The sequence below is a fragment of the Chlamydotis macqueenii genome, chromosome 4 (genome assembly GCF_036417535.1).
Source record: "Chlamydotis macqueenii isolate bChlMac1 chromosome 4, bChlMac1.mat, whole genome shotgun sequence".
Lineage (NCBI taxonomy): Eukaryota > Metazoa > Chordata > Aves > Otidiformes > Otididae > Chlamydotis > Chlamydotis macqueenii.
Window position 1 is genome coordinate 53,764,642 of NC_141559.1, and position 24,946 is coordinate 53,789,587.

The 24,946-nt window shown below is 39.5% G+C and overlaps 1 protein-coding gene across 1 annotated transcript; it reads right to left on the reverse strand.

Annotated features, from left to right (window-relative positions):
• Positions 1-207: 207 nt before the first annotated feature.
• On the reverse strand, positions 208-23,627 carry TRMT9B (tRNA methyltransferase 9B (putative)). The gene is made up of 4 exons (XM_086746839.1): positions 23,534-23,627; positions 9,260-9,414; positions 5,922-6,095; positions 208-3,051 (listed from the first exon to the last, which is right to left on the reverse strand). The coding sequence occupies exons 1-4, from the start codon at positions 23,560-23,562 to the stop codon at positions 2,015-2,017; spliced, it is 1,395 nt and encodes a 464-aa protein (XP_086602965.1). The 5' UTR covers positions 23,563-23,627; the 3' UTR covers positions 208-2,014.
• Positions 23,628-24,946: the final 1,319 nt, after the last annotated feature.

Here is a 24,946-nt window from a genome sequence, read left to right on the forward strand (position 1 = left end):
GCATGGGCATTTTTGCACTCTGCTTCTAAAACTGGAGCTTAAGGATGCAGCAGGAGCAGCCCCTCAGCCATGAGCAGCTGGACTCAGGGACGCAGAGAATCTTGCCAGTTTTTTAAGGTAAGGCTCGGACTCAGTGTCCAAGAACGGCAGCTCCAGGCTGTATTGAAAGCAATATTTAGTGTAGAATAACATTTCAGAAGTCTCAGATGCATGACTCTCTGACCATGCTTTTATTTTCAAAAGGCAGTGGGGAGTGCAAGTGGTACAGACCCAGGAAGGATAAAATACAAGGATCCCAAACCATGAGGAAGACAAAGATAATTGTTTTACAGGCATTGCTCTAATAGATAAATCTATAATACGCTACCATGGGGTAATTCTTCTGGGCAGCTGCATCTAAAATTACTCAGCACCATCAGGGCTTTCTGGCAAACTACCCAAAATCCATCTACTTACACAGCATAGACTGGAAAAGTTCAGTGTTTCACTCCTGTTGCTTTGTATTCAAAGTTATTTGCTCACTAACAGGGCAGACATTTTAATTACGTGGGTCTCTAAAACTGCAGTATCAAAAGTGCTGATCTCTGGGGTGAATCTCTGCAGCTCCATTAAAGGTCGTGAAATCACACCAGGTGAAGATGTGCCCTACACTAGAACCACTGACTGTAAATAAAGCCTAAAAATTGAGTAGTTTTGTGCTAACATGGCAACTAGCCCATCCCAGCCCTGTTTCAGTTGGTAACAATTACAGTTTCACTACTGATCTTCAGAAGCCAGATGGATTTTATCCACAGCACATAGAACTTCACATCATAAGCTTCCTACCAAAAGGGGTGAGATTATTTGGGTAAAGAACTATATGAGGGCAACTGCTACACCCTAGTACAACCGGATGATGATGGGGCACCATGTTCAGCAAGATTTATGGCTTACAGAGAACGGGACAGTTGTCTAAGCAATCTATTATCATTTAGGTCTCAAAAGATTATTTAAACTGCAGAAGACAGGAATTTGTATTTTATATACAAATATACTTGTATCCTCTTCCTGTCCACATTATTTAACAGACGATTTAATATATATTCTCATGTCAGTGAATGAGAAGAGCAAATATGACAGCTGACTAGATACGCACTGGAATTTTATTAATTTCACCTTAGCTTCCCAGGCCTATAAAAATATATATATCTGTATCTCAAATATTTGATATTTTGTAACCTTTACATAATACTGATACTCTTACGAATCCCTCTGACTTCTATATACACATAACCAATGAAAAACTACAACAAAGGAAATTAAGATAAAGTATTCGTGAGAGCTAACATGTAAAAGTTAACCTGCATCTGAGACACAAATTAGATTCTCTTTAAAACAAAAGTCCAAAATACTGTTCAAAATTTGTTCTGTCATTTCCTCCAAAGTACGAACCTCAGATGACAGAATATGCAGAGCTTGTTTTGTACGCAGTTTTTGCCCATTAACTACTCTACTCCAAACTAAGTAACACTGGGACCATGCTCGCTCCCAGTTCTGCAGCATGCACTCTTGCGGTATACAGTCAAGTACGTTTTTAAATATCCCTATGTCTTCTTATAGGACTTTAAGAACAGGGAGTAATGTGACACATTTTCAGCATTTGAAGAACAAAGCTTAGACTTTCTACTGAGAAGATATTTCTCATAAAAGATGCCCTGATCCTTGTCTTATAAAAAGATTTTATTTTTTTGATAGAAAAGTATATTTAAAAACACAGTTATTTGCTAAAAGCAATATAAAACTCTCCAGTTTTAACATCATAAAAGTTTAACAAAACATAAATATTGTTTACCACTTACATTCCTATACACAGACCTTGCATTAGAGAGTTAAGTAGGCAGAGAGATAAGAACTCAAAAATGAATGGCACACGACTACATGAGACTCAAATTCCATGTCACACTGCACAATCACAGGAACACAAGGAGCAGCTTAAAATCCTCGGTCACTGAATTCTGCTTTGTTCTCTTTACAGCTATGTTCCCCTTCTCTCTGCAATAATGCACCAGTTTCCGTGATCATAGCAGGAAGAAAGTATCTGAAGCTCAGGCACGTTCTCTTCTACCAGGGAGCATAGCTCCCCTTCCCGAAAAACATGATAATAACGCATGAAGGCTTTTGTATCCAACATGGCATCATTTTGGTCCCCAACAGACACTGCTGAATCCAAAGCAGAGTCAGTGGAGTCAGTTGTTGAAGTTCTTTTGAAAAACTTGCTGGCATTAGACTTTCCAGCACTATCTTTACTAGAACCACAGCTGTAGTCCCTGTCTTCCACTGGGCCATTTATAAACGAAGCTTCTTCACTGTTGCTCTGAGCTACACTTTGGTGTCCTCCATTTACACTTAAATCCTTCAGTGCATCTGTGGCTGGTGACCACTGTGGTTTTTTGAGGCGCAGGCTTTCCATGAACACATCATCATCATCTAAATTTTGCTCTTTTAACAGTGCCCCATGGTGACCCAAATCCAAACTGCAGTGTCGTGACTGTTGAACAGGTACAGTGCTGTTTGCCCATTCTCCTTCATTCTTCAGAGGCTTCATTCTGTCAGTTTGCTTTCTCAGGGCTGATTCATCAAGCGATTTGGAGAAAAACCATGAGCGGAAAGATCTTCCTAAAGCACTGTAAAATCTGTTTTCTTCTTCAGAAATTTTCATGCAGCAGGCTCTGGATAAGCAATGGTCTGTACTGTGGGAATGTTTTGAATCAGTTTCTGGCTGCAGATTAGTTTGATAGCTGCAATCAGAGATGACTAGCTGTGCAGGGTGTACGTCTCGACTTTTTACAGCATGCACAAACTCACCCTTATCTCCAGATTGATTCGATTCTGAAAAATGCCGTGAGCACAAGGCCTTGTTCCAGGGAACAAACACATCTTGTTTCTCAAAGCGACGATTCTTTTGCTCCATAGCCCAAACATAAATCATCATCTGACCTCCGGGTACCAATACCCTTGCCATTTCCTTTATTGCTTTAATTCTTCTTTGTTTAGTTGAGAAATGATGGATTACTGTGAAAAAGGAAAGGCAGTATGTATTGAATATTAGTGAGGACATAGCATTTTCATCTTCAATCTATTCTATGTGCTTAATCATTTTAGTCACCATATCAAAAATATCACTCACTGCAACTCAGCAACAGTGCTGAATTTATTGGTATCACAGTGCAAGTTTACCCCAGAACAATCTCTTTCACATTTCTGTTCAATGGATAAAAACAGACAAATCCCAAAGAAGGAATTTATTTTAATTTCAAAATAAGGATTCAAAATAAGTCAGGCATATAATCTGGAGGTTTCTGTTTCTCTACATCACCCACAAAAGATCTTAGCATGACTAGCTTTCACTTAGAAGCATGGCCTTTAGGTGCATTAGTTAAGATTAAGTTTGACTTCAGATTTGGGATACATTTCAGACTTATCTTATTGAAAACAGAAAATCTTTTCACCATGTAACAAATACAGCAAAAAGTAATATTAGTAAAAAGATATTCTGTATTTTTATAGCAGTGCACTTTCAAAAGAGGTAGTGAGAAAATGTAGATAAAAATATTTTCCATTGCATTAATTTTATAGAAAGGTGTTGCCTTTATAGAATATTTGATTTGGAGGAAAAAAGAAAAAACAAAAGAAAGTATCTCAGTCTACATCTGCATGTCTGAGAATGATGATTTTTTGGTTACATTACGTAATGCTATTAAAAAAATAAAAAGTCAAAGGTAAAGCTATTAATCACTGTATCTGAATTTTATTTCCAGGATAATTTCCACAGTTTCAAATTTGACTGCAATGTGAAATGAAGCTATGTTTCAAGATTTCCACACCATTTATATCTTCCTACTCACCTGAAGGAAACAATTTTAACAGACAGTGAATAGCTAAGTCAGCTATTTGCTCTCTAAACTCTCAAAAACATTAACTTGTACTGAGATTGGTCACTTTGGTGATGTTGTTCTGTATGTTATCAGTATGGGATTTGATTCAAATCAATGACATAAAGAGGTCTGACTCCATAATTTGTTTCAAGTGGACTTGGAGCCAGGCACTTCTACACGCAAAACATTCAATCTACCCATGTAAGCACATAGAATAACTGTGTATGTTCTTAGCTGAAGACATTTCCACACCTTCAGAAAAATTAGATTATCTTTACATGTGCCATGACAGTAGCCAATTCTACTTACAGAAGTAGCATTATTTCAACACTGCAGTTATGACAAGTGTGTCCAACTAGCCCTGACTTTTTTCAAAACAATGACTAAATTACCAAAGGGAAAAACATAGTGTTTTTACCACAAGCCAAGAAAGGTATTCTTGGCAGTTGGTATTAACTAGGCCCTCAGAAGCAGCTGTGAGCACAAGACAGCAAACTCTGAGAAGAGTTCCCCAGTCTATATGATCAGTGTTTCTTTCCAGGTACTCCTAATTCTTGTCAGTATTTTCTCAAACTTTGAAAAAAAATTATAAAATACTATTTCAGTTTTTTTAACAAGATGGGGAGAAAGGAACTGATACTTCCTCTCATACTGGAGTTAGGCGATATATCACGACAGGAGGTCCTGCAAAATAATATCAAAACTGACAGAGACAGTATGAGCATGTGAGCTTAGTTCACCGTAAAGAAGCACCAATCAACCAACAGAATCTGTGCAAGTTCTATCTAAGCAATTAATTTAACTCTTCATGGTTAAAATCATGTAATGACTCTGGTGGTTCTGCACAAATATAAATCCTATAAACAGGATTATACTGGCAAAGCCAAGAAGAGTATTTGACTACGTACATAAACACTTGCTATTCTCAGGAATGGGATAAAACCCACTTTATTTAGAATTAGATGGACACAGGCATACCATGTCTCTATTCAAGAGGGATTAAAATCCATTACTGTTAAATATACAGAAATACCAAATGACCTTTTAATTTTGTCAGGCCTATAATTGGTATAAGCATTCAAAGTCAGCTGAAATTACACTACAAGACCTGAAATGTGCATAGGGCTCACCGGTTAACTGGTCACCATGAAAGCAAAGTAATATAGATACTGCTTGCATATTAGTCACCTTTTCTTTTACCCTGCATATGTGAAAAATACGTTTTAAAATACATTTCTGTTATAGTTCAAGAAGTTTGTTGATTGCTACTAATTATCATGCTTTACATTTTTACTGACACAGTGAAACAGCCTGAAAGAAGTTCAAGTAAGAGTAGTAAAAACGTAGAGTGTAACTGCATAAGCTAACTATTCCTCATCTACCCTGTTCCAGTTTATACTTCTCAAATTATGAGTAATATTTTCAAAACAAGAGGTCAGAGGAGTCAAGGTGCTGAGATGCTTCACTCATTTTAGACAACAGGCACGTGTATGGCTCTATGGTCTCATTTCACGACTCTTTTCAGATAAATTTGTATTCATGACATATAATAGTTAGCATGATTCAAGTTCCGCTATACAGAAAGCAAGTTTTCATTTCAATGACCATTTTGCTGGTCAAAACAGATCCTAAGGAGGAACCAAGAGTTTATCTTGACCACCTAATCTGTTTAAACTGTGAACAGCCATGTTTATATTAGTTTTGACTTGTTTAAAACGCATGCTGGAAGGAAATCTGTTCTCCACAGGGTGAACAAGACCACATGTAAACAAACAAATGATCCACATACTTCCCTGATCAACAGATCAACAGCGCTTCTACACAATGGAACTAATTTTCTTTTTTTTTTTTTTTTTTAAGTTTACTACCTTCATTTCAGTAACATCTGCTGTGATTCTACGGGAATTGTTTCAAAACAAATTTAACTGAAATGAAGACACATGGAAAGAAAAGGATCAAAAAAAATTTGCGTTTGCTGTGGGTCAGAATACGTGCATGTTGTCTTACCTCCAATGGAAATGACTGCATTGAAGCACTGGTCCCTAAAGGGAAGATTAAGGTTGTCACATACCAGAACTTCATCATCTTTCTTCCTTGCAATCTCTACCAACGGTCCACAGTAATCACAGCCGAGATTGTACACCTGACTGTTGACACTGAGATACTTTCCAGTTCCACAACCTAAAGAAAAGAACGCTAGATTAGAAGTTGTATGTTCTGAACAATTGCTATCCCTCCCAAAGCAGTGAAAATAACGGGGAGGCTTTCCTAATTCTAAGATTCCCTGGAAAACAAAGTAAGAGCTTGCTCCTACTAGCCTAACTGCTGCAGGGTTCATCTGGGCTGTTTGAAATTACATGTCCACACCATTAGGAGTGTGACAATACCAACATCACCAACAAAAATACTCATTACACAGCCCTGTGTAATAGCAGGTCACGTGTATTTTTTGGGGCAAGAAGGGTAAGTGGGAGGAGGGAGCGGTCCTCTGCAGCCACTATTGCATATCTTAGAGCAAAAAACCAACTATGCTGCTTCCTACTGAGTATTTATATATCCTGGCATCCCGTTTCCAACAATGAGCATAAATGGGTGCCCAGGAAAGAGTAAAAACAGAGTAAGCATTATGACCCTCTTCCTCAATACCCTTCCAGCTTCCAACTACTTTCCTTTCAGGGTTTTTTCTGAAGCCAGTGTTTTGTATTTTTACTAACCTGCAACAGATCCCTTTTCCAAGCACTTCCCCAGTCTTTGCTACACCCCAAACAGTACCTCTCTACTGCATCCCATTTCTCTCCAAGAAGTCCTAACCCACAGCTGTCACTGACACAAGTCAGAGAGGATAATTTTAACCTCAGATATAGGCTTGAAAATAACCATGAATCATAAAAATTCCTGCCATGCTGCAGGCACATCCTCTTTCTATCTTTGTGCCAATGCATTATAATGCATGTAAATGTAATGAACTGTTCCAGAATGTCTTCCACCTAAAAGTATGTCTTCTTAAGGACCGTGCTGTACTAAATTGAAATCTTTCAGAGTGTTCTTCAATACCGAATGCATAACAGGCACTTTTCAAAATTAGATTAGGAAATATTCACTGCAGTTATGGGTCAGTAGCAAAGAATAATTTCTGAAAGTTGACAGCCAAGCCACGGTGTAGCAGCTTGGCAAAAAGAACCATCTTGGTATTGGTAATTCAATTTAAAGGCCTGGAGTTATCTTTAGAAACATCACTGCTTCTTACAGCGCAGCTGCTCTCATTGATGTTAATGTGCACCATTATCTACAGAGACAGCACAGGAACTGGTGGAGAACAGCACAACACTTCAGTGGTGGAAAAAGAGCGTATTTCTAAAGCAAAAAGCAAGCACTATTCTTTGAAGTAACACTTGAGCAAAATGCAAAAGATTAATATTGTTAATGTAGTTCAAGGAATATATGCAATAAAACATGAAGCTCTATATGTTAGTTAGAAAGCGTAAGTTTTAAAATTAGTATAAAGTATTATTGGTTACTGTGTTTGCAGAAGGAACACATTTAGTCAAACGTACATTCATTTAGAACATTCAGTTGCTTAATACATGGCTTTTGGTGGAGTGCTTTCTAATCACAATGGGGTTTTGGAAGTATAGAGTCCTCTCTGGAATGAAGCTAAATAGAGACACTCAGTACTCTAAAAATCTACATTTGCAGGAGATTCGCTTTTAAATGAGTCGTCAGGAGCTGGATTCCTTCATTAAGCTGTTAACAATGGCCATGCCATTGTCACTTATTTTGACGAATGAACAATAATAAGGCAATCAGACAAAATGATATTTTATTCTGCTACCATTACCACGCTTCATGCAAAGCTAGCCAACAAAAATATTTTAATAAAAGGTGGTTTTAAACAGAAAATGAAGTTATCAATTGCACATGTCATTTTGAAAATTTTGGTGCCGCTAGGCAACCCTCCTCCCAAAATACATACCAAAAATAAACACTATAGTCAGATTCCTATAGATCTTATTACACCTCACAAAAGGAGGTGCCTCAATATTCTTATTGGCAACTGTGAGCACCTACCTCCTCTCCAGATGCATCACAAGCATTTAAATTACTTCAGCTGAAACTGTAACAGGGTTGATCTTAAGCTTTCATCAGCTGCTGTGATGCCTGCTGACAAAGCCTGAAAGAACTTCAGCTAAGCTTCAAATATATTCTATTGAGGTGACAAAAAATTTTGGCTGAGAAATACCATGTTAAGCTGGCTGTTGAACGAGTGTATGCCACAGGACATTTCCTGAGATTATTAGTGAAAATGGTGCAGACATATAAAAGAAGGGACTTATACAAAATAACAGCAATCAAGTATTTTGGGAGTACTGCTCAACAGCAGCAGGAGAATTATATATTATCATAGAATCATAGATTAGGATCTTTTGAGTACAGCCTATAACATCTTCAAAGAATGGTTTTTCTCTGATAGGATAAGGCAGATGCATGATTTATTGTGTACATTTATTACACTGTGCTGCACTAAAGCATTTTATTAGTCTAAACAGTGAGGAAAACCTAGTGGTGCACAGAAGCATCTTGTTTGCAATGATGTGCTGTATAGCACTGAAGTCATCACACAAATGCAAAGCAACCACATCAGGATCTGGAAACCCTAAAAAGTCTAGAGGTGCAACAAAAAATCAAGATATAAATTGAACATGTAGGGAAGACAAGGCCATAGCAGGGAAATTAGGTTTTGGTGTCTGTGTTAAGGATCATAGGGAGATTTTTCAGACCATAACTTTTTTTTTTTTTAAGAATGACCACACCAGATTTCTCTTATGTTAAAGCCTCGATAGGAGGAGCTTTAGAAGGAATGAAAAGCATTAAATTGCAGACCAGCAGTACTTAAACCAAGAGATCTAGAGAAACTGAAATATTAAATAATTGAGCCATTAATACAATTTTTTAAAAAGGGCTCCAGGGGAATCACAGACCACTAAGTCTGTGAGGAAACTGGTAGATTCATCTCATCTGGCTTAGCTCAATCAAAGCAAGGCAAAAATCATATTTACTGGTTACCTGATATACTGTCAAGGAAATAAACCAAGTGGTATACGGTATCTAATATGAGTTTTAAAACAATTATATATTTAAAATATGCATATTATTATTCTATATTCTATAGAATATCATATATTATATCATATATTATATATCATATAATTTACGAAATTTAAACACTCTTTAAAACAAATTTAAATTAGTTTTAAAAACAATTGCTCTGAAGGATACATATGATTAACACATAAACTAATGAAGCCTATAGTCAGTCTTTCACACCACTCAGAGGAATGGCTTACCTATGTCAGCAACAAGACTGCCAGGCTTCTGCTCCAGCAGAAAGTTTCTGACACGAGGCCATGCTTTGCTCTGCAGATCACTGAAGTAGGCAGCTGTATTTTCATACACGCTATGCACGTGCTGCTTTTCTAGCTGAGTAGCCTCATGTTCCATCCTGAAAAGATAACGAAGAAAGATTATGTATAACAAAACACAAACTTCTCTATCGTAAACTTCATGTTTTATAGACATGCATAATTCAAGACCTTGTAAGTTTACATTCATAAAATCATAGAATCATAGAACGGTTTTGGTTGGAAGGGACCTTTAAAGGTCATCTAGCCAACCCCCCTGCAAGGAGCAGGGGCATCTCCAACCAGATCAGGTTGCTCAGAGCCCTGTCCAGCCTGGCCTTAAACGTTTCCAGGGATGGGGCATCCACCACCGCTCTGGGCATCCTGTGCCGGTGTTCCAACAACATCATTGTAAAAAATTTCTTCCCTATATCAGTTCTGAATCTACCTCCCTCTATTTTAAAACCATTACCCCTTGTCCTGTGACAACAAGCCCTGCTAAAGAGTTTATCCCCATCTTTATTATAAGCTGCCTTTAGGTTCTGGAAGGTCTCCCCAGAGCCTTCTCTTCTCCAGGCTGAACAGCCCCAACTCTCTCAGCCTGTGCTCATAGGAGAGGTGCTCCAGCCCTCTGATCTTCTTCATGGCCCTCCTCTGGACCCTCTCCAGCTGGTCCATGTCCTTCTTAGGCGGGGGGCTCCAGAACTGGACGCAGTACTCCAAGTGGGGTCTCATCAGAGTCGAGTAGAGGGGCACAATCACCTCCCTCGACCTGCTGGCCACGCTTCTTTTGATGCAGCTCAGGATGCGGTTGGCCTTCTGGGCTGCAAGCACATGTTGCCAGCTCATATTGAGCTTCCCGTCCACCAGCACTCCCAAGTCCTTCTCCTCAGGGCTGCTCTCCATCCATACTCCACTCAGCCTGTATTTGTGCCTGGGATTGCCATGACCCAGGTGCAGGACCTTGCACTGGGCCTTCTTGAACTTCATGAGGTTCACACGGGCCCACCTCTCCAGCCTGTCAAGGTCCCTCTGGATGGCATCTGTTCCCTCCAGCGTGTTGACTGCACCACACAGCTTGGTGTTGCCAGTGAAGCTGCTCAGGGTGCACTAAATCCCACTGCCCACGTCACCGACAAAGATGTTAAACAGGGCCAGTCCCAATACTGACTCCTGAGGAACGCCACTCATCACCAGTCTCCACTTGGACATTGAGCCGTTGACTGAAAATCTTTGAGTGCGGCCATCCAGCCAATTCCTTATCCACTGAGTGATCTGTCCATCAAATGCCTGTCTTAAGTTTAGAGACAAGGACGTTGTGCAGGACAGTGTCAAAATCATTACAGCCATCTAACAGCCATCATATTTATCAAATGGTCTTTACTCAAAGGATTTTATTTTATTTCATGAAAGTCAAGAAAAAATTTGAATGTATCTTCTTTCCTGAAATGCATTATGCACGTGCATGTGCCTATTCAATAGTACAGACATTCCTAAATAGGTTCACCAATATAGTAAAAGCTTATTTGGTGCAAAACAGAGCCTATATTCAGCAGGAGGGCAGAATGGTTAAGAACAGACATTCCAGTTGCAGCTAAGGTAGGTAAACTATTTGTATGTTATTTGAAATACAGCCTGGACTCTGAAACCAAAGCCCCTAAATCACACATAAAGTACTTGTGGTTTATCTACCCTCCAGAAGTGACAAGTGGGTTGAAAATTTTCAGGAACAAACCCCTGATTTCCTATCCCTACTCCACCATCTCCATTTCTTAGCAAAGTATTTTAGTTTAGTGATTCATTCAAAAAGTGGCATCTTCTTAGACTTTTAACTTTACTCCTAAGCTCCTGTAAAACACCAAATGGATGCAGACACCGAGTCTATAGAGAATCTTACGTTGTCCTTAAGCTTTCCCCTCATCCAAGCACCAACTAGGTCAGGCTTTAATATCTGATGGAGGCTGATGAAATTACATTTTAGTGTTTCTTAATGCAGTCCTCAAACTAATTCAAACTTTTATTGAGGAAATACTTCTTCCCATTACTAAAACAGAACTTAATTGTCCAAGTACTCAGCAGAGATTAAAGTTTGTTTCCAAACTTCTTCCAAGAAACTAAGTAATATATTATCAAGGTGAAATTGTAAAAGTAGTCCTTTGCATGTATTTGAAAATCTCAGAAGCAAAGACTTTAAATACACAAGTTCTTCTTTTGCTTTCCTTGATTTTAAAATAATATACATTTTGGAAAAAAAAATGTTTCTTTCTGTCACTTTTACTGTTGAGATAAGTTATTACGAGAAAAGATTTAAATTAAATAATAACAAATAGTGTGAGCCTTTCAAAAAACCTGTCCTACAAATAGAATCTTTTCAATTTATAAAATGGGGGTTAATCCCAGTGACTGCAAAGAAAATATTAATGTGCTTCAAATTAAGTGTGTGTGAGTGCCTACAAGAATAGTATGTAAGACTTGATCCATTTCACTGGTTTTATATACTCTGCTATGTAAAAGGTCCGGCTCAATTGCCACAATTGTTACAGTCTTATTCTGACTGTAATATCTATGAATATCTCTCTTCAAAACATGAATGTCTTCACAGTCCTTACTTTCTTCTTTTCTGGCATCATCCACAATTTCCTTTTATGATGCATTAGCCCAGCTTTTGCTAGGTGAAGACAGATATATATATATATATATATAGATATATATATATATACACATAGCATCATAGAATCATAGAATAGTTTGGGTTGGAAGTGACCTTTAAAGGTCATCTAGTCCAACCCCCCTGCAAGGAGCAGGGACATCTCCAACTTGATCAGGTCACTCCACATATACACAAAAAAAAAAAAAAAAATTCAGTAACATTATAGTAGGCACATTTTCAATGTTAACTTGAAGAGCAGAAAATTATAACAGACTGAACAACAGAAGTCAACGCTATCAAAACATAGATTTGAAATGACATTACATGTGCCAGAAGTTACTCAATCAGAACTTTTCTCAGAATGCCATTTCAAGTCATGTTGTCAAATAGGATGGGTTAGTTGCACTAATTTCAAATAATTATTCCTTAGAGTCAAAAACCCATTTTTTTTTTCTTATTTGACCCTTAAATAAAACAAACTGGGTGCTTCATGTCTGCAGCTATTTTTCTTCTCTGCCTCAAAACATACTATATTTTGTTGTTCAACTGCCTAGAAATCCTCTATCTATGAGCAGAAATTCCAAAGACTAACGATCATTTATTTTCTTTTGTCATCTGATATGCTCCTTCCTCTAATTTATACTTCATGTTTGGCTACTATGTGCTTTGGTGTTTCTAAGCAGTTTTATCTTTCTATTTGAAGCCCTTTGTCCAATGTTTGCAGTTCTTAAAAAAAAAAAGAAAAGATAATGTTTTCAATCATTCATATGGAATTCCAAATGCTACAGAAATTACAGTTTATGTCATCTATAGAAGTAGCTGCCTGAACTGAAGGGTGATTCAGACATTTTAAAGAAACACAAAAGCCAACTTGGACTTGACTTAGAAGATGGTAAGACTTTTCCCATTGATAAAATTTCATATTATACTTCTCCTAAAATGTGTTTACTGAATTCCAGTATAGGCTGAACTGAAATTTAGCTTAGTTTCCTACTGAGTAACAAGACCATTAAGTTCTTCAATCACCTTTCTCATGCACTGGGACTGGTACTCAGTATTCTACTGTATGAGACATGCTAGAGACTTCCACTTATTACAACATCACATTAGAGGTTATGATTTTTAGATACACTTAATAAACATCCTCAAGATAATAATTTGGTTATAATCTTAGAATAACAGCAGTCTACTAAAATAGAAATTACTTCATTTACTGTTTCATTACAATTTCCATTCCTGCTGATTGTTTATATTTTGTAGATAGTTAAGTCACATGATGAAATTAGACTTGTCAATTTGACTTTCCAGTCAAAATCCATAATACTATCAGGTTTTTTAGGTTTTATACTTTGCAGCACAGCAGGGAAATGTCCGAGCAATAGATCTCTTCATTTCAATGTTTATGAAAGGCAAGAAACCTGGCAAGTCTGACCGAACCCGCAGCTGTACCGGTTCCACACAAGCCTAATGTCACTGAAAACATCAGCAACTTAGAACTATGTAACTTCACAAGCCAAACTCAATACCTCTATTTCTCTTTATAAACAAAAACAACCATTACAACTTTGCTGCCTTGAAAGTACCAGACAGTGTCTCTGTCGCACATGAATTATAGAAAATCTTCACTTCACCCAACTTCCGTATTGTAACTTCCAGGATAATGGCAAAGTCTGTTTTGCAAAGGAGGTGACAAAAATCCAAGATGATCAGAAACCTCACTGCTTCAGCATCTGCTCCAGTACTCTTTTAAGTTACCTGGAAGCTGTCCGATAAGCCAGTAAAGGGGAGAAGAAAAGCAGAAAGTGGTAATTATGGACACACTTTCCCCATGCTCAGTTCTTCTTTTCTGGTGCCGTAGCTCACGTTCCTGTCAAAGGGCTCACACAGCGATGTGGTGCAGAGTAGGGAGTGTGCAGTAAATTGGCACCCAGCTGTTCAGTCACTCTGCAGCAAGCCTCGACAAGTCCTCAAAGCCTGGGTGCAGCTTAAGAAATGTCAAACTCCTGCAAACAAGCAGTTTGGATAACAAATGAAGAGCGGGGTTCTCTTCCCTTTCAATGCCTCCTGGTTTATCGAGGTTCGTTCATGAGACTACAACGGGCTCCTGCTGCAGCTGATCTATGAAGTGAGAAAACTGGATGAAAGTTGTAGTGTAATTTCTGCTGGATTTGCAGGGAAATGGCTCAGCAGTCCATCACATGTAACTGTAGTATGCGAACAAAACTGCAAGTAAATAGGTTCTAGTCCATTGACTCTTTCCTACATTATCATTTTCCTCTTTGTTAAAAAAAAATAAAGCAAAATTAAAAAAGTAAACCAAAATATTACAGCTTTCCAGGAGGTAAAAGAAATTGTATAAACATATACCATATATTTTCATAGCTAGACACCTCACTAAAAGTTCCCTGACTCCAAGGTAATCTAATTTCTACCTTTTTCCATTAGCATTTTGGAACCTTTTAGGTAATTAACTTTTCAAGGATACTGCTTTAAGGAAAGTCATGTTGCTCGGACATTTTCTATCACTGCTGAAGTAATGAATACATTTAACCACGTGACCTTGAAATAACAACCATCAAAAACTAATAACCTCCATTTCCAGTATTGTTTTTAACAAGGAATTTTTTTTTTCGGGGGGGGGGGGGCTGGGGAGTGTGTTGAGACTTTTTTTTTAATTTTTGAAAGTGTCTGATTTGTGATTTTGACTAACTGTATTAAATACCTTACCCTTAAGCAGAAAAAAAGTTACTGGTTCCCAGATGCAAGGGGTGCCCTAAAATCGAAGTGCAGGATGTAGGGTTCAGTCCAAGAACTCTGCCAATACTGCAGCCCACCCAAAGCTTTCCACACCTTCCCGCAGTTCTTCTGAATCCCTTGCAGCTCTCCTCATCTACCTCAAATTACCGCTCCCATCCACCTAAGACTTTCACATCTTCCTCTGTCTACTTCAGTATGCGCTATGTCACCACCACTACTTTAATTTAACGTGTAATACTGTGAAGCCTTGACCTGGCTGATGCTCAGTTCTTGCAACAAATTCCAACCTTTTTGTCAATGGCCTCTTGGAAGTACCCTGTGATTTTCACAGTAGTCATCAAATCCTGCATTTCTCCTATTTGTCTTCCAATCAATTGCTCTTGATTAATTTGAGCCACAGGCTTTCTTTTTGTCTTCTCTCTTGCAGCTGCCTGTTTTCTTTAGCCCTTTGATGAGCAGCAGGAATTTAGTGAACTCGGTTTGAAAGTCAGATATGTAAGATTTCAGTCTATTAATGAGGGCCCCTCTTAGTTAGACTCTTGAGGTACTGATGGGAATTCTCAGTCCCATTTTGGATTAGGAGAACTCCTACTACAAAGATCTAAGAAATTCAGCACAGTTGTGTCTCTCTATGTTGCTACAGCAACATAAATATTGGTTATGCATGCAACTCCAACTGTGGATGCAATAACCTAATTAATCATTGGCCTTAAATCAAACAGTATAAACCACAAGGGCCAGGTCTCTGTCCCACAATACCCGGCTCTCCAGAAATAACATGTGCAGCTGTAGCTGATACTGACAGCGAGGTAAAAAGTGAGGTAGTCCCAAGTGCCTTCTCTCCCTACATCTACAGGACAAGGAGAACTATATATACAGTGAGTAATACTTCCAGGTTACCTGCAGCTTGCTTCAGACTTACCAGGCTTTTCACTCAAACACAAGTAGCCATGGCAATCTAAGGGAACAGCCCTCGTGGTCACCCATAAACCACAGTCTTTTTTTCCAAGCAAATACAAATATCCAATTCATCTCCAACTGCAAAACCTCATTGCAGCCCTTCTCAAAAGCAGATCTAAGATTTCTTTATCAGAAATTTGCTTACTCTTAGGACTGAATTTATAAATCATAGCAACAATCTCCATTCTGATTGACAGTGCTCTCTCATTTCATTAATGAAGGTAACAAATAGGAGTATGATGACATACTAAATTGCTTACAGATAGGAATCACTACATAAAACAGCTTTATTAGTAAATAAGGATAATGAAACAAAATAATAGGAATCCTGCTGTTAATAGTTAAACTAGCTGCAATGAAAGTTTAGCAAGACGATACAGGAGGAGATTATTTGCTTACATAAGGCTAACAACTTTGGTAATTAATTTTACCCACGCATGAACTGTTGTAATCTCATGAAAATGCACAGGCTGAAATCAGAGCAAGGGGAACTGTCTGCAGCATATCTAAAACATTCCTGAGATGAAGTCCTGACTCAGGACCCTTCCTCCAGTAAAATCTGGGAAATTCTGAAGTTAAAAACAAAGAGATGAGACATGTTTGACAAGAATTACCATTATTTAAAATGCTCACTGTGAACCTAGCATCTTAAAGTAATTTTATCTATTGAAATAAAGTCACTGTTATCGTATTTTTTTCTTAGTAAAAAATAGAGAGAACCTTGCCCTAATGAAAGACTGAGAGCACTGAGGCTGGGCTGTTTTTTCCAGGTCTTGAACTAAGTAAGTTTACGGCTCAAGCTCTAGTTACTCAAAATGACAACCACTCACCGTCACATTCATTTTGTTAGCTTTATTTTCCAGTCCAGACAAAACCTGGTACTATTCACTGCGCATTCTTGGAGAGGTTAATCATTGAATATTCCCCTTGCTGTTTTGCATTTAGCATCACAGTCTACGTAGCTAAAAGGTTGCACTGTAAACAGATTTATTTCACTACATACATAAACTGCATTCTGTAGATAGGCAACATTGTGCTAAGATGACAATGCACAAACACAGGCCCTTTGCCATTAAAAAACACTGAAAGGAGTATACTCCTGCTGAAGTTACACTGTCCCTTTAAGTGCCTGTTCATGTTTAATACCACATCAAAACTCATAAATCAGCTCCCAGCAAAGAGCATCCCTTCCTACTGGGGTCTCAAACGGTAAAAAATCCGTGCTGCTATATGTGCACTGATGCGTGTCTTCAGATCCTGTACAGAGACTCTCCATACAGATACTAGAAGAGAAGGGGGCACCAGGAAAAAATCAGTCTACGAAGCCGAAAGAAAAATCCAATAAGTGGTTCTGAGAAAACCAAAATGTCTATTTTTTTTTCTTGTTCTTCTTCGCTATTCATGTTAATTGTCACCAGGCAGTCAATATATCAGTGACAATGAGAAAAGAACTTAGGATGGAATGGGAAAGAGTAGGATGGGTCTTTTACAGTAAGTTCAGGTTTTTCCAAACAACTAGGTCAATAAACAGTATGTAGGGAACCAGTCTCAGACTAGCCAGTCTCAGAGCCAGCAGAAATTAAAGAGAAACTGAAGAGAAACAAAATATGAGAAATTGTGGGCAACAGGTACAGCCCCCAATCTCATTATATTCTCATAAACAAATTAGGGACAGTTGGTTTAGATAAAATTGCAGCAGAAGTTGGTATGATTTGGAAGAGAATATTTAGAGTCCAGTTATCAACAATTCACTATCACACTGGAAGGATACCCTGCGAAAATTTGTTTGGGAGTCTATTTGGATACTCCTCAGTGATTTCTTTGCATGATGGATTAAAGAGCAGATCTGCAGACAGACCAAACTGACAAGGGTTCAAACGCACTGGATGATGATATTAGAATTCAAGTGTTTGACAGATTGAAAATGCATTTCATTTAGATAAGTATTTCATTTAGATAAGAATAACCAACCGCACAAATAAAGGCTGAGGCGGCTGGATGAGATGACTGGCAGCAGCTCTACGGAAGCGGATCTAGGCGCTGTAACATTTCACAGATTTAAAACCATACATGCTATGATGTTATAGTGGTTTTTGCAAGATACTTTTGCAAAAAAAAACCCAAATACCAGCACACAGAAACAGGGCAGATACTTGCAAGCTACATCAAACTGTCCTTCTACTATGTTCAGCACTGCTGATATATCAGTTTGAGTATGATGTCTGATTTCAAGCAAGAACCATACAGACCCACTGAAAATACAACAGAAGAGAAGAAGAATGATCAGAGATCATTGTAAATCTCTGAGACATCAGAAATCTAGTAAACTTCTGGGAAAGATGGTCGTTTCTTGGATGGATCTTGTCCTCTCAGGACAAGACAGGATTATCTTCCCATGCAAGAAGGGCTGTTGCAAAGAGGGAGGGAATAATCTGTTTTCCAGAATGAAGTGCAGACAAAAAATAGTGGGCTTAAACTATAGCAAAGACAATACAGGCGAAGCATTTTAAAAACAAGGACAGAAAAGCACTAGAAATAATTCTGGACTGGATGGGTCATGGAGCCTCCATCAATGGTGTCTTAAAAACTTAAGTTAGTTAAGCACCTGTCAGGAAATACACTGATGTAGCTTTGGGGGAGGGAGATGATGCCCCAATATCTAGCCTTGTGACTCTGTGTGTCTATGAAGAATAAAACGTCAAGCAAGATTTCAATGACCTGCATCTAGAAAAATAGAAAGGAAAGGTTGAAAGGCTGCTTCACAATGTTTATTATTCTTTAACACAGGAGTTGTTTCTGCAGGTAAATTAATACAGTTATTAAACTAATTTCCTGAGTTTCAGCAGATTGGTGTGTCTCCTAAGAACCCTGTATCAGTATCTCAAAGACCCTGGCCATGCTGCACTACTCACAAGCTTTAAAGTAGCTATTTTCCCTCCTTGGTCACTGTATCGCTGAAATGCTTGTGAACAGTTATCTTGTCTTCTCTCCTGATTTACCAGCAGTTAACCAAGCATTAAATATTTGGTACTTTTCATGCTCCCTGATGAATCAATCTAGGTGATCTTTTACAGGTATTGTTGTCATTCTCTGTATCCTCTCCATATGTCTGTATTCTCCATGCCAAACTGTATTCATAGGAATATTTGATTCCTTAATGCCATCCTACAATTCTGGAATTACAGCTTTCTAAATTCCTTCCTTTTCCTCACATACTGGGTTTACATTTAGAGTACTATTTGCAGATGGATTAGTTTTAATTTATGCAGTATAATTATCCTTTTTTTTCCCCACCTGTAGAATTTATTGCTGTTGGTACTTACACTGTACTCGGTTCTATATACAAAGCCTCCCCAACTAAAACAATTTACAAACTGACTGAAGTAAGACATTCAATTACTTGAAAATCCATCTTCTGCTGAAACTTAATGACAGAGAGGTAAGCAGCATATTATCAAACAGGATCCCAAATGAAGGCTGTCAATGGTGACCTTTGATCCCAAGATTAAAGATAAAATATTGCACAATCAATTACAGTAATTACAGAACTCCTAAGTGGATTCTCTTGATACCTTTTATAAACTACTCTTGATTATCATGTTTATTATAACTGATCATATCATTTTCTATCTTAAAATATTCATATGCAAATGTATTCATTCTCCAAATACAGTTTCAGAAGAAGAACAGGTCTTGTGGCAGACAGTATTTGGTATTAAGTTAACCTCAGTAGTCAACCATCAGAATGATAGCAAAGACAGAATTACATTTTTATTATCTTGCAAAACTCAAAAAACTGACTGATTAGGTTTTTTTTTAATTCTTAGTCATAGGAAGTAATGTATTTATATTTGCTTTCTTGAAAAAGAAAAGGTGTCTTATATGACTTTGAAGTTAGTGCTTAAAGACAAAAGGTTATTTTAAGTACTGTCTAACAGTAATTGGTGCTTACGCAGCTGACAAAGGCATTTGAAGATACAACAGTAATCCTATCAGGATTCAAAGTTAGACTTAGATGCAGAAAAATTGCATTATGTTGTTACTAAAAGGTTGAGGTGTAATCCTCCATGAAGTGGCTGGCCACTGTCACAGACATAGGTTCTTTCTGTCGTGGCTGTAGTAGACTGATCAGCGTGAAGGCTGAGCATCCCTGTAGTCAAAACCCCTAGAAAAGATCTTTAATTCCCATACATCATCAGGGCTTCACTAAAAGATTTCATTTTAAATGCTTTATAGTATGAGCGATACCTTTTTACATAACTTGATAATTCTAAGCCCTCTATGTTAAGGCAAAGAAAGGCCTTTACACAAAGCAATTGATCCTATGCATGGAAAGAAAAAGCTCCCTGAGGGTCCCGAGATTTCACATAAACATCACTAAAGTTTTTCATTTGGAAAATATTTTAAGACTATGGCCTTTATAGATGTATTTTTTTTTTCTTAAAATCAATATTTTCCAAGAAATTATTGTATGATGCGGAAGAAGAGTTGATACCTACAAAAATCGGTATTTGCAGCACCAATAGAAATCTTTTCTTCGAAGAACTTTGGTCCACAAGTAATTAATTTTTCTGAAATGATTACATGTAGGTAATCATGGATGTAAGGTTTTCTTCAAAATGGACTATTTTTCAACAGCAAAACACAAACCAAAATATACAGTGCATTTAGTCCAACTGTGTTATGTTTAAATTTTTTTGAGGAAAAAAAAAAACAGGCAGGACTCTGTGTCACATGAGTTTCAGTCAATTACGTAAAGCCTGGCTATGACATATTTATTTTCTTTTTCCATAGGCAGACTTTTTTTCTCCCAGTAATTCAGTTGGTATTTCAGTCTCCATTTATGAAGGTACATACATAACTTTTGAAGAACCTGTGTCCTCACTGTTAAGCACTTTTAAACAAAAGTTCATTTTTAATTTAAAAATTATTTCAAAATTACTTCGTAAGCATATAAAAGTCAAAAGTACTTTTTCAATCTCTTTAATCTTTTATTCTGGTTTTGTCTAGTGATGGGGGGCCTAAGGTGGTAGCTTCTGTAGGAAGCTGCTAGAAGTTGCTCCCCTTTGTTCAGTGGACTCGGCCAGGCCTAGGGCGGACCAAGGCCAAGCCAATTGGTAGCAGAATGTCCCATGATAACACCTCTGCGATAACATATTTAAGAAGGGGAAATCAGAAAAAAAAAAGGAGAAGATGTGAAGCAGCTGAGTGGAGGCAGAAAGAGGGAGGTGCGAGCCTTGTGGGCCTTGCAGGCCTCACCCTCTGGCCTCCTGCCGGGCAGCTGACTGGGCCCAACTCAGCCCGACCCAGCTGGAAGAAGTGGAGAAGAGATAAGAAGTGAATAAGATGTAAAAAGGATCCTGAGAGGCGTCTGCCAGCCTGTTGTGAGGAATGGCTGCAGACGCCAAGGTCAGTGAAGAAGGAGGGGGAGGAGTAATGCGGCTCCTGGCCAAGATTCCCGTGCAGCCTGTGGTGATCACCATGGTAGAGCAGGTTGTCCCCCTGCAGCCCATGGAGGTCCACGGAGGGACAGAGATCCACCTGCAGCCCATGGAGGACCCCACACCGGAGCAGGTGGAGGCCTGAAGGAGGCTGTGGCCCGTGGAGGGCCCGCTGGGGCAGCCGTTCTGGAGGGACTGCACCCCGTGGAAGAGATGACCCACGCCGGAGCAGTTTCACGAAGGACTGTAGCGTGTGGGAGGGACCCCATGAAGGAGAAGGGGAGGAATGTGAGAAGTTCTTCCCCCGACAATGACGCAGCGGCGTAAAACAACGTGTGATGAACTGACAGCGACCCCCATTCCCTCTTCCCCCCCATGCTGCTCGGGAGGGGAAGGTAGTAGAGATAATGTTAAGCCTGGGAAGAGGGAGGGGTGAGGGGGGAGGTTATCTTGTTCCCTGTCTCATTCTCCTGCTAGTTTTAGAAATTATAAATGAATAGTTTTCCCCAAGTCGAGTCTGTTTTGCCCGTGACGGTAACTTCAAGGATTTCTCCCCGTCCTTACCTCAAACCTCACGCTGTTTTTCCTTATATTATCTTTCCCTATTCTCTCGGAGGGTGGGGGGAGCGAGAGAGAGACTGCATAGTCTGGTCCCGATCGGGGCTGAACTACGACATCATTATAAATTAAAGGGATGTGCAGCCCTCAAGCCATGGTTTTCTGCCACACAGAATTATTCTGTATCTACTATTACCTATAAACTTGCCCATGTAGATCCTGGTACTGCAAAGACTTGGACATCTGCCTAACTATGCACCATAAATCATCTTACTGACTTCAGGTAGCCTACTAATAATAACTAAAGGTAGGAATTTGCACATAACTTTTTTCAGGACAGAGTCTTATGCTGTTTGTACTGTCCCATATTCTGATTCATCCATCCAGAATGGATGGCAGAATACCTGCAAATCTGAGTGTTTGCATGGGAAGCGTTTATCCCTTGATGCTGGGCTGATTTCAAACTCTGAATTGGCTTTATAACTTTAGTTGTGGATTTACGATAGTTTATGACCTTAGAAAATGCAGAAAATGATGAAGAGTTACTTGTACTTTTATTTCTCACCAAGTGCAGTTTAGCATTATATATATGTCTGAAAATGTTTTATGCCTTTGAAGATCTCCTTGCCAGAGGCGGTATTAAAATGCACAGCCACAGTTACCTACACGTATCTAATTCACCCAAAATGCACATCTCTGTAAGCTAAACAACAGCAGTACCACTGAAACATCTCAGCATGCAATCCATTACAAACACACAATGCGAGAAGGAAATCAGTAAATAAAAATGCACTGGCTCAAAGATATGCTCTATATATAGCACAGATAACTGAAATAAATATATTGCTATACTAGACTGAAAACAAATTACAAAAATGAAACCCAACCCCCCTGGGATCCATTATGGGGCATTAAAACGTCCCGAGAGGACCTTTTCTATTGCTCATGTAGAGATTGCTGTGTGTTTCTATTATGTTTCCGGAGTTTCATGCTCAAAATCATCAACTCCAGAAGCATGCTTCACCTGAACAACGATATCAGCAGGGAATGTCATTCTGTGCACTACATCCACGCAGCAGTGCTGGCTGAAGTGATTCTGCTCCTTCTTTCTTTGCAAAACAAGAGGAGTGGGTGACCTGAGTCCCTGAGCTCTGGCTGCTCCCACTGACATTCAGTGGGAATGAAAATCCCTTTACAAACACTCATTAAGCAGGGAACGCTGCAACACTGAGGGCTCTACGTGGATTTACAAAGGCAATACTTGGGTGTTTCACATTTTATAGGAAAAGAAAAAAAAAATCATTATTCATTATCACGGCTTAGGATTGCTCCAGGACAGTGTACCAATGCACAGGGCATACTTAATTTTTAATTAATCAGGACCACAGAGAAACTTATTATTCCTGTTGCAAATTCCCCCTCATGCCTCCCAAAAACTACCCTTCCCAACTGCTACGCCAAATTCAGCGCCAGCATCCCCACTCCAGCTCCTAGGTCTGCCAGCCACTGCTCCATCCAATTAAGATGGGGAGGGTGGGTAAAAAAATGAAGTTAAAACCTCGAAATCCTTCCGTCCTGGGGTGGGTCAGTGCTTTAGGGGTTACTCCCGGCTGGGCATGCAGCGTTTTTTTTAAGAGGATCATCTCGATTTGCAAAAAAAAAATCCACCAAAAAATCAGCACTGCTTTTTTGGGGGTGGGTTTTTTTTTTTAATTTTTTTTTCCTCTTTTTTTTTTTTTTCTTCCCCGCCCTAAGCCCAGCTCGGGGCGAAAGGAGGGGGCTGCCCTCCGCATCCCCCCTCCCCTCCCTCCGCGGCCACCTTCCGCCGCCCCCCCCCTCCCCCCCGATCCTCACCTGCACGCGTGGGGCGGCGGCGGCTGCATCCCCCCGCGGAGGCGGCGCTTGGCCGGGCCGGGATGCGGGGAGCGGGGGGTGGCCCTCGGCGGAGATGCGCGCCTCTCCGCCGAGGGCCACCCCCCCCCCGCAATCCGTTCGGCAGGTCCCGATCCCCCCCCTCCTTTCCCCTCAAGCAGGAGGAGGAGGCGGGGAAAAAGCGCCGGGCGTCTTCTGCGAGAGGATGAGGAGGGTGGTGCTGATGGAGATGATGGGAGCGGTGGGATGCTCAGTCGAGGGGGGGGGTTGTTTGGCGGGGGGGAGCTCCTCTAAACCGAGGTTGTCGGGAGCCGTGCTGTCTCTGCTGGTGATAAAAGCGGCCAAGGAGGATTAGCCCTCCCTCCTTTAAAGGTTAAGCTCAAAGCTCACCTTTTGTCACTAGGTCCTGCCTGCAAGGCTTCCTATCCCGAGAGTGTTGAGGGAGAATAATTTTATTTTTTTTCCCCTTACTCCAGCATCGATTCCTGTTAAAGCAGTCCAAAAATGGCAGATAGCTTCTATACTTTCATATATTTATAGCTGCTTATTAGACAAGTACACAGAACTCAAGCCATGCGCCAGGACCCCGGTACTGTTAGCACGATAAACATGACCTAAAGAGCTAGTCCTGTCCTCAGACCTTATAAATGATGTATAAGAGATTACAGACAGAGAAGCATGTGACGAAACAATACGAGCCAGTACGACAGGCAGGGAACTCAGCACAGCATTGCACAAAGTACTGAAGGTACTGAACTATTTGCTGGTATGTGTAGCCTTTTGCTCAAATCAGCTTTGAAGGTACCTGGAGACAGGATTACAGGGAAATGTGGGAACATGACTGTGTATCGATGGGATTTTCAGAACTGCATTCTTTTTATTTTGGCAGTCCCACCTGAACTTAAAAAAAAATCCAACAGTGACACAGGAAGAATATAAAAGCAAGCTGAGGAAAACTACACTGAAGGCATACGAACCTAATATTTTATTAAATATACCAAAGTCATGGAGCAACGATGAAGCCCTTGGTCTTCAGTGTCAAGGTATTCAACAGTCAGGGCTGTTGGCTAAATCATAATTAACCTTCTTAACTCCTTCAAAGAGCTTTGACTGATCCATAAGACATGACTGTCCTTTACAAACACTGTGTTGACTTGTCCCTGTTATTGCATACTTCCACATATGTCTGCTAATTTAATAATATAGTGTCAGCTAAATTGACCGGTGCAGAATCTGGGTCTGCCATTCCCAGATTCTCTCAGAGATGTTTTTTGCAAGATGCCATCGTATTTGCCTCATTCTGCCTTTGGGTGCCAAGCTGTTTTCAGCAAAAGGCTACACGTAACAGTTTATAATTCAGCACCTGCAGTTCCTTGGGACCTCAGTTTACTAAAA

Excerpts from the sequence above, each read along its gene's own strand:
- TRMT9B (XM_086746839.1), bottom strand. The coding sequence starts at position 23,562 with ATGCAGCCGCCGCCGCCCCACGCGTGCAG. Across the intron at positions 6,096-9,259 it reads CAGTCTTGTTGCTGACATAG|GTTGTGGAACTGGAAAGTAT; the intron begins GTAAGCCATTCC and ends TCTTTTCTTTAG. Across the intron at positions 3,052-5,921 it reads TGCAGTCATTTCCATTGGAG|TAATCCATCATTTCTCAACT; the intron begins GTAAGACAACAT and ends CCTTTTTCACAG.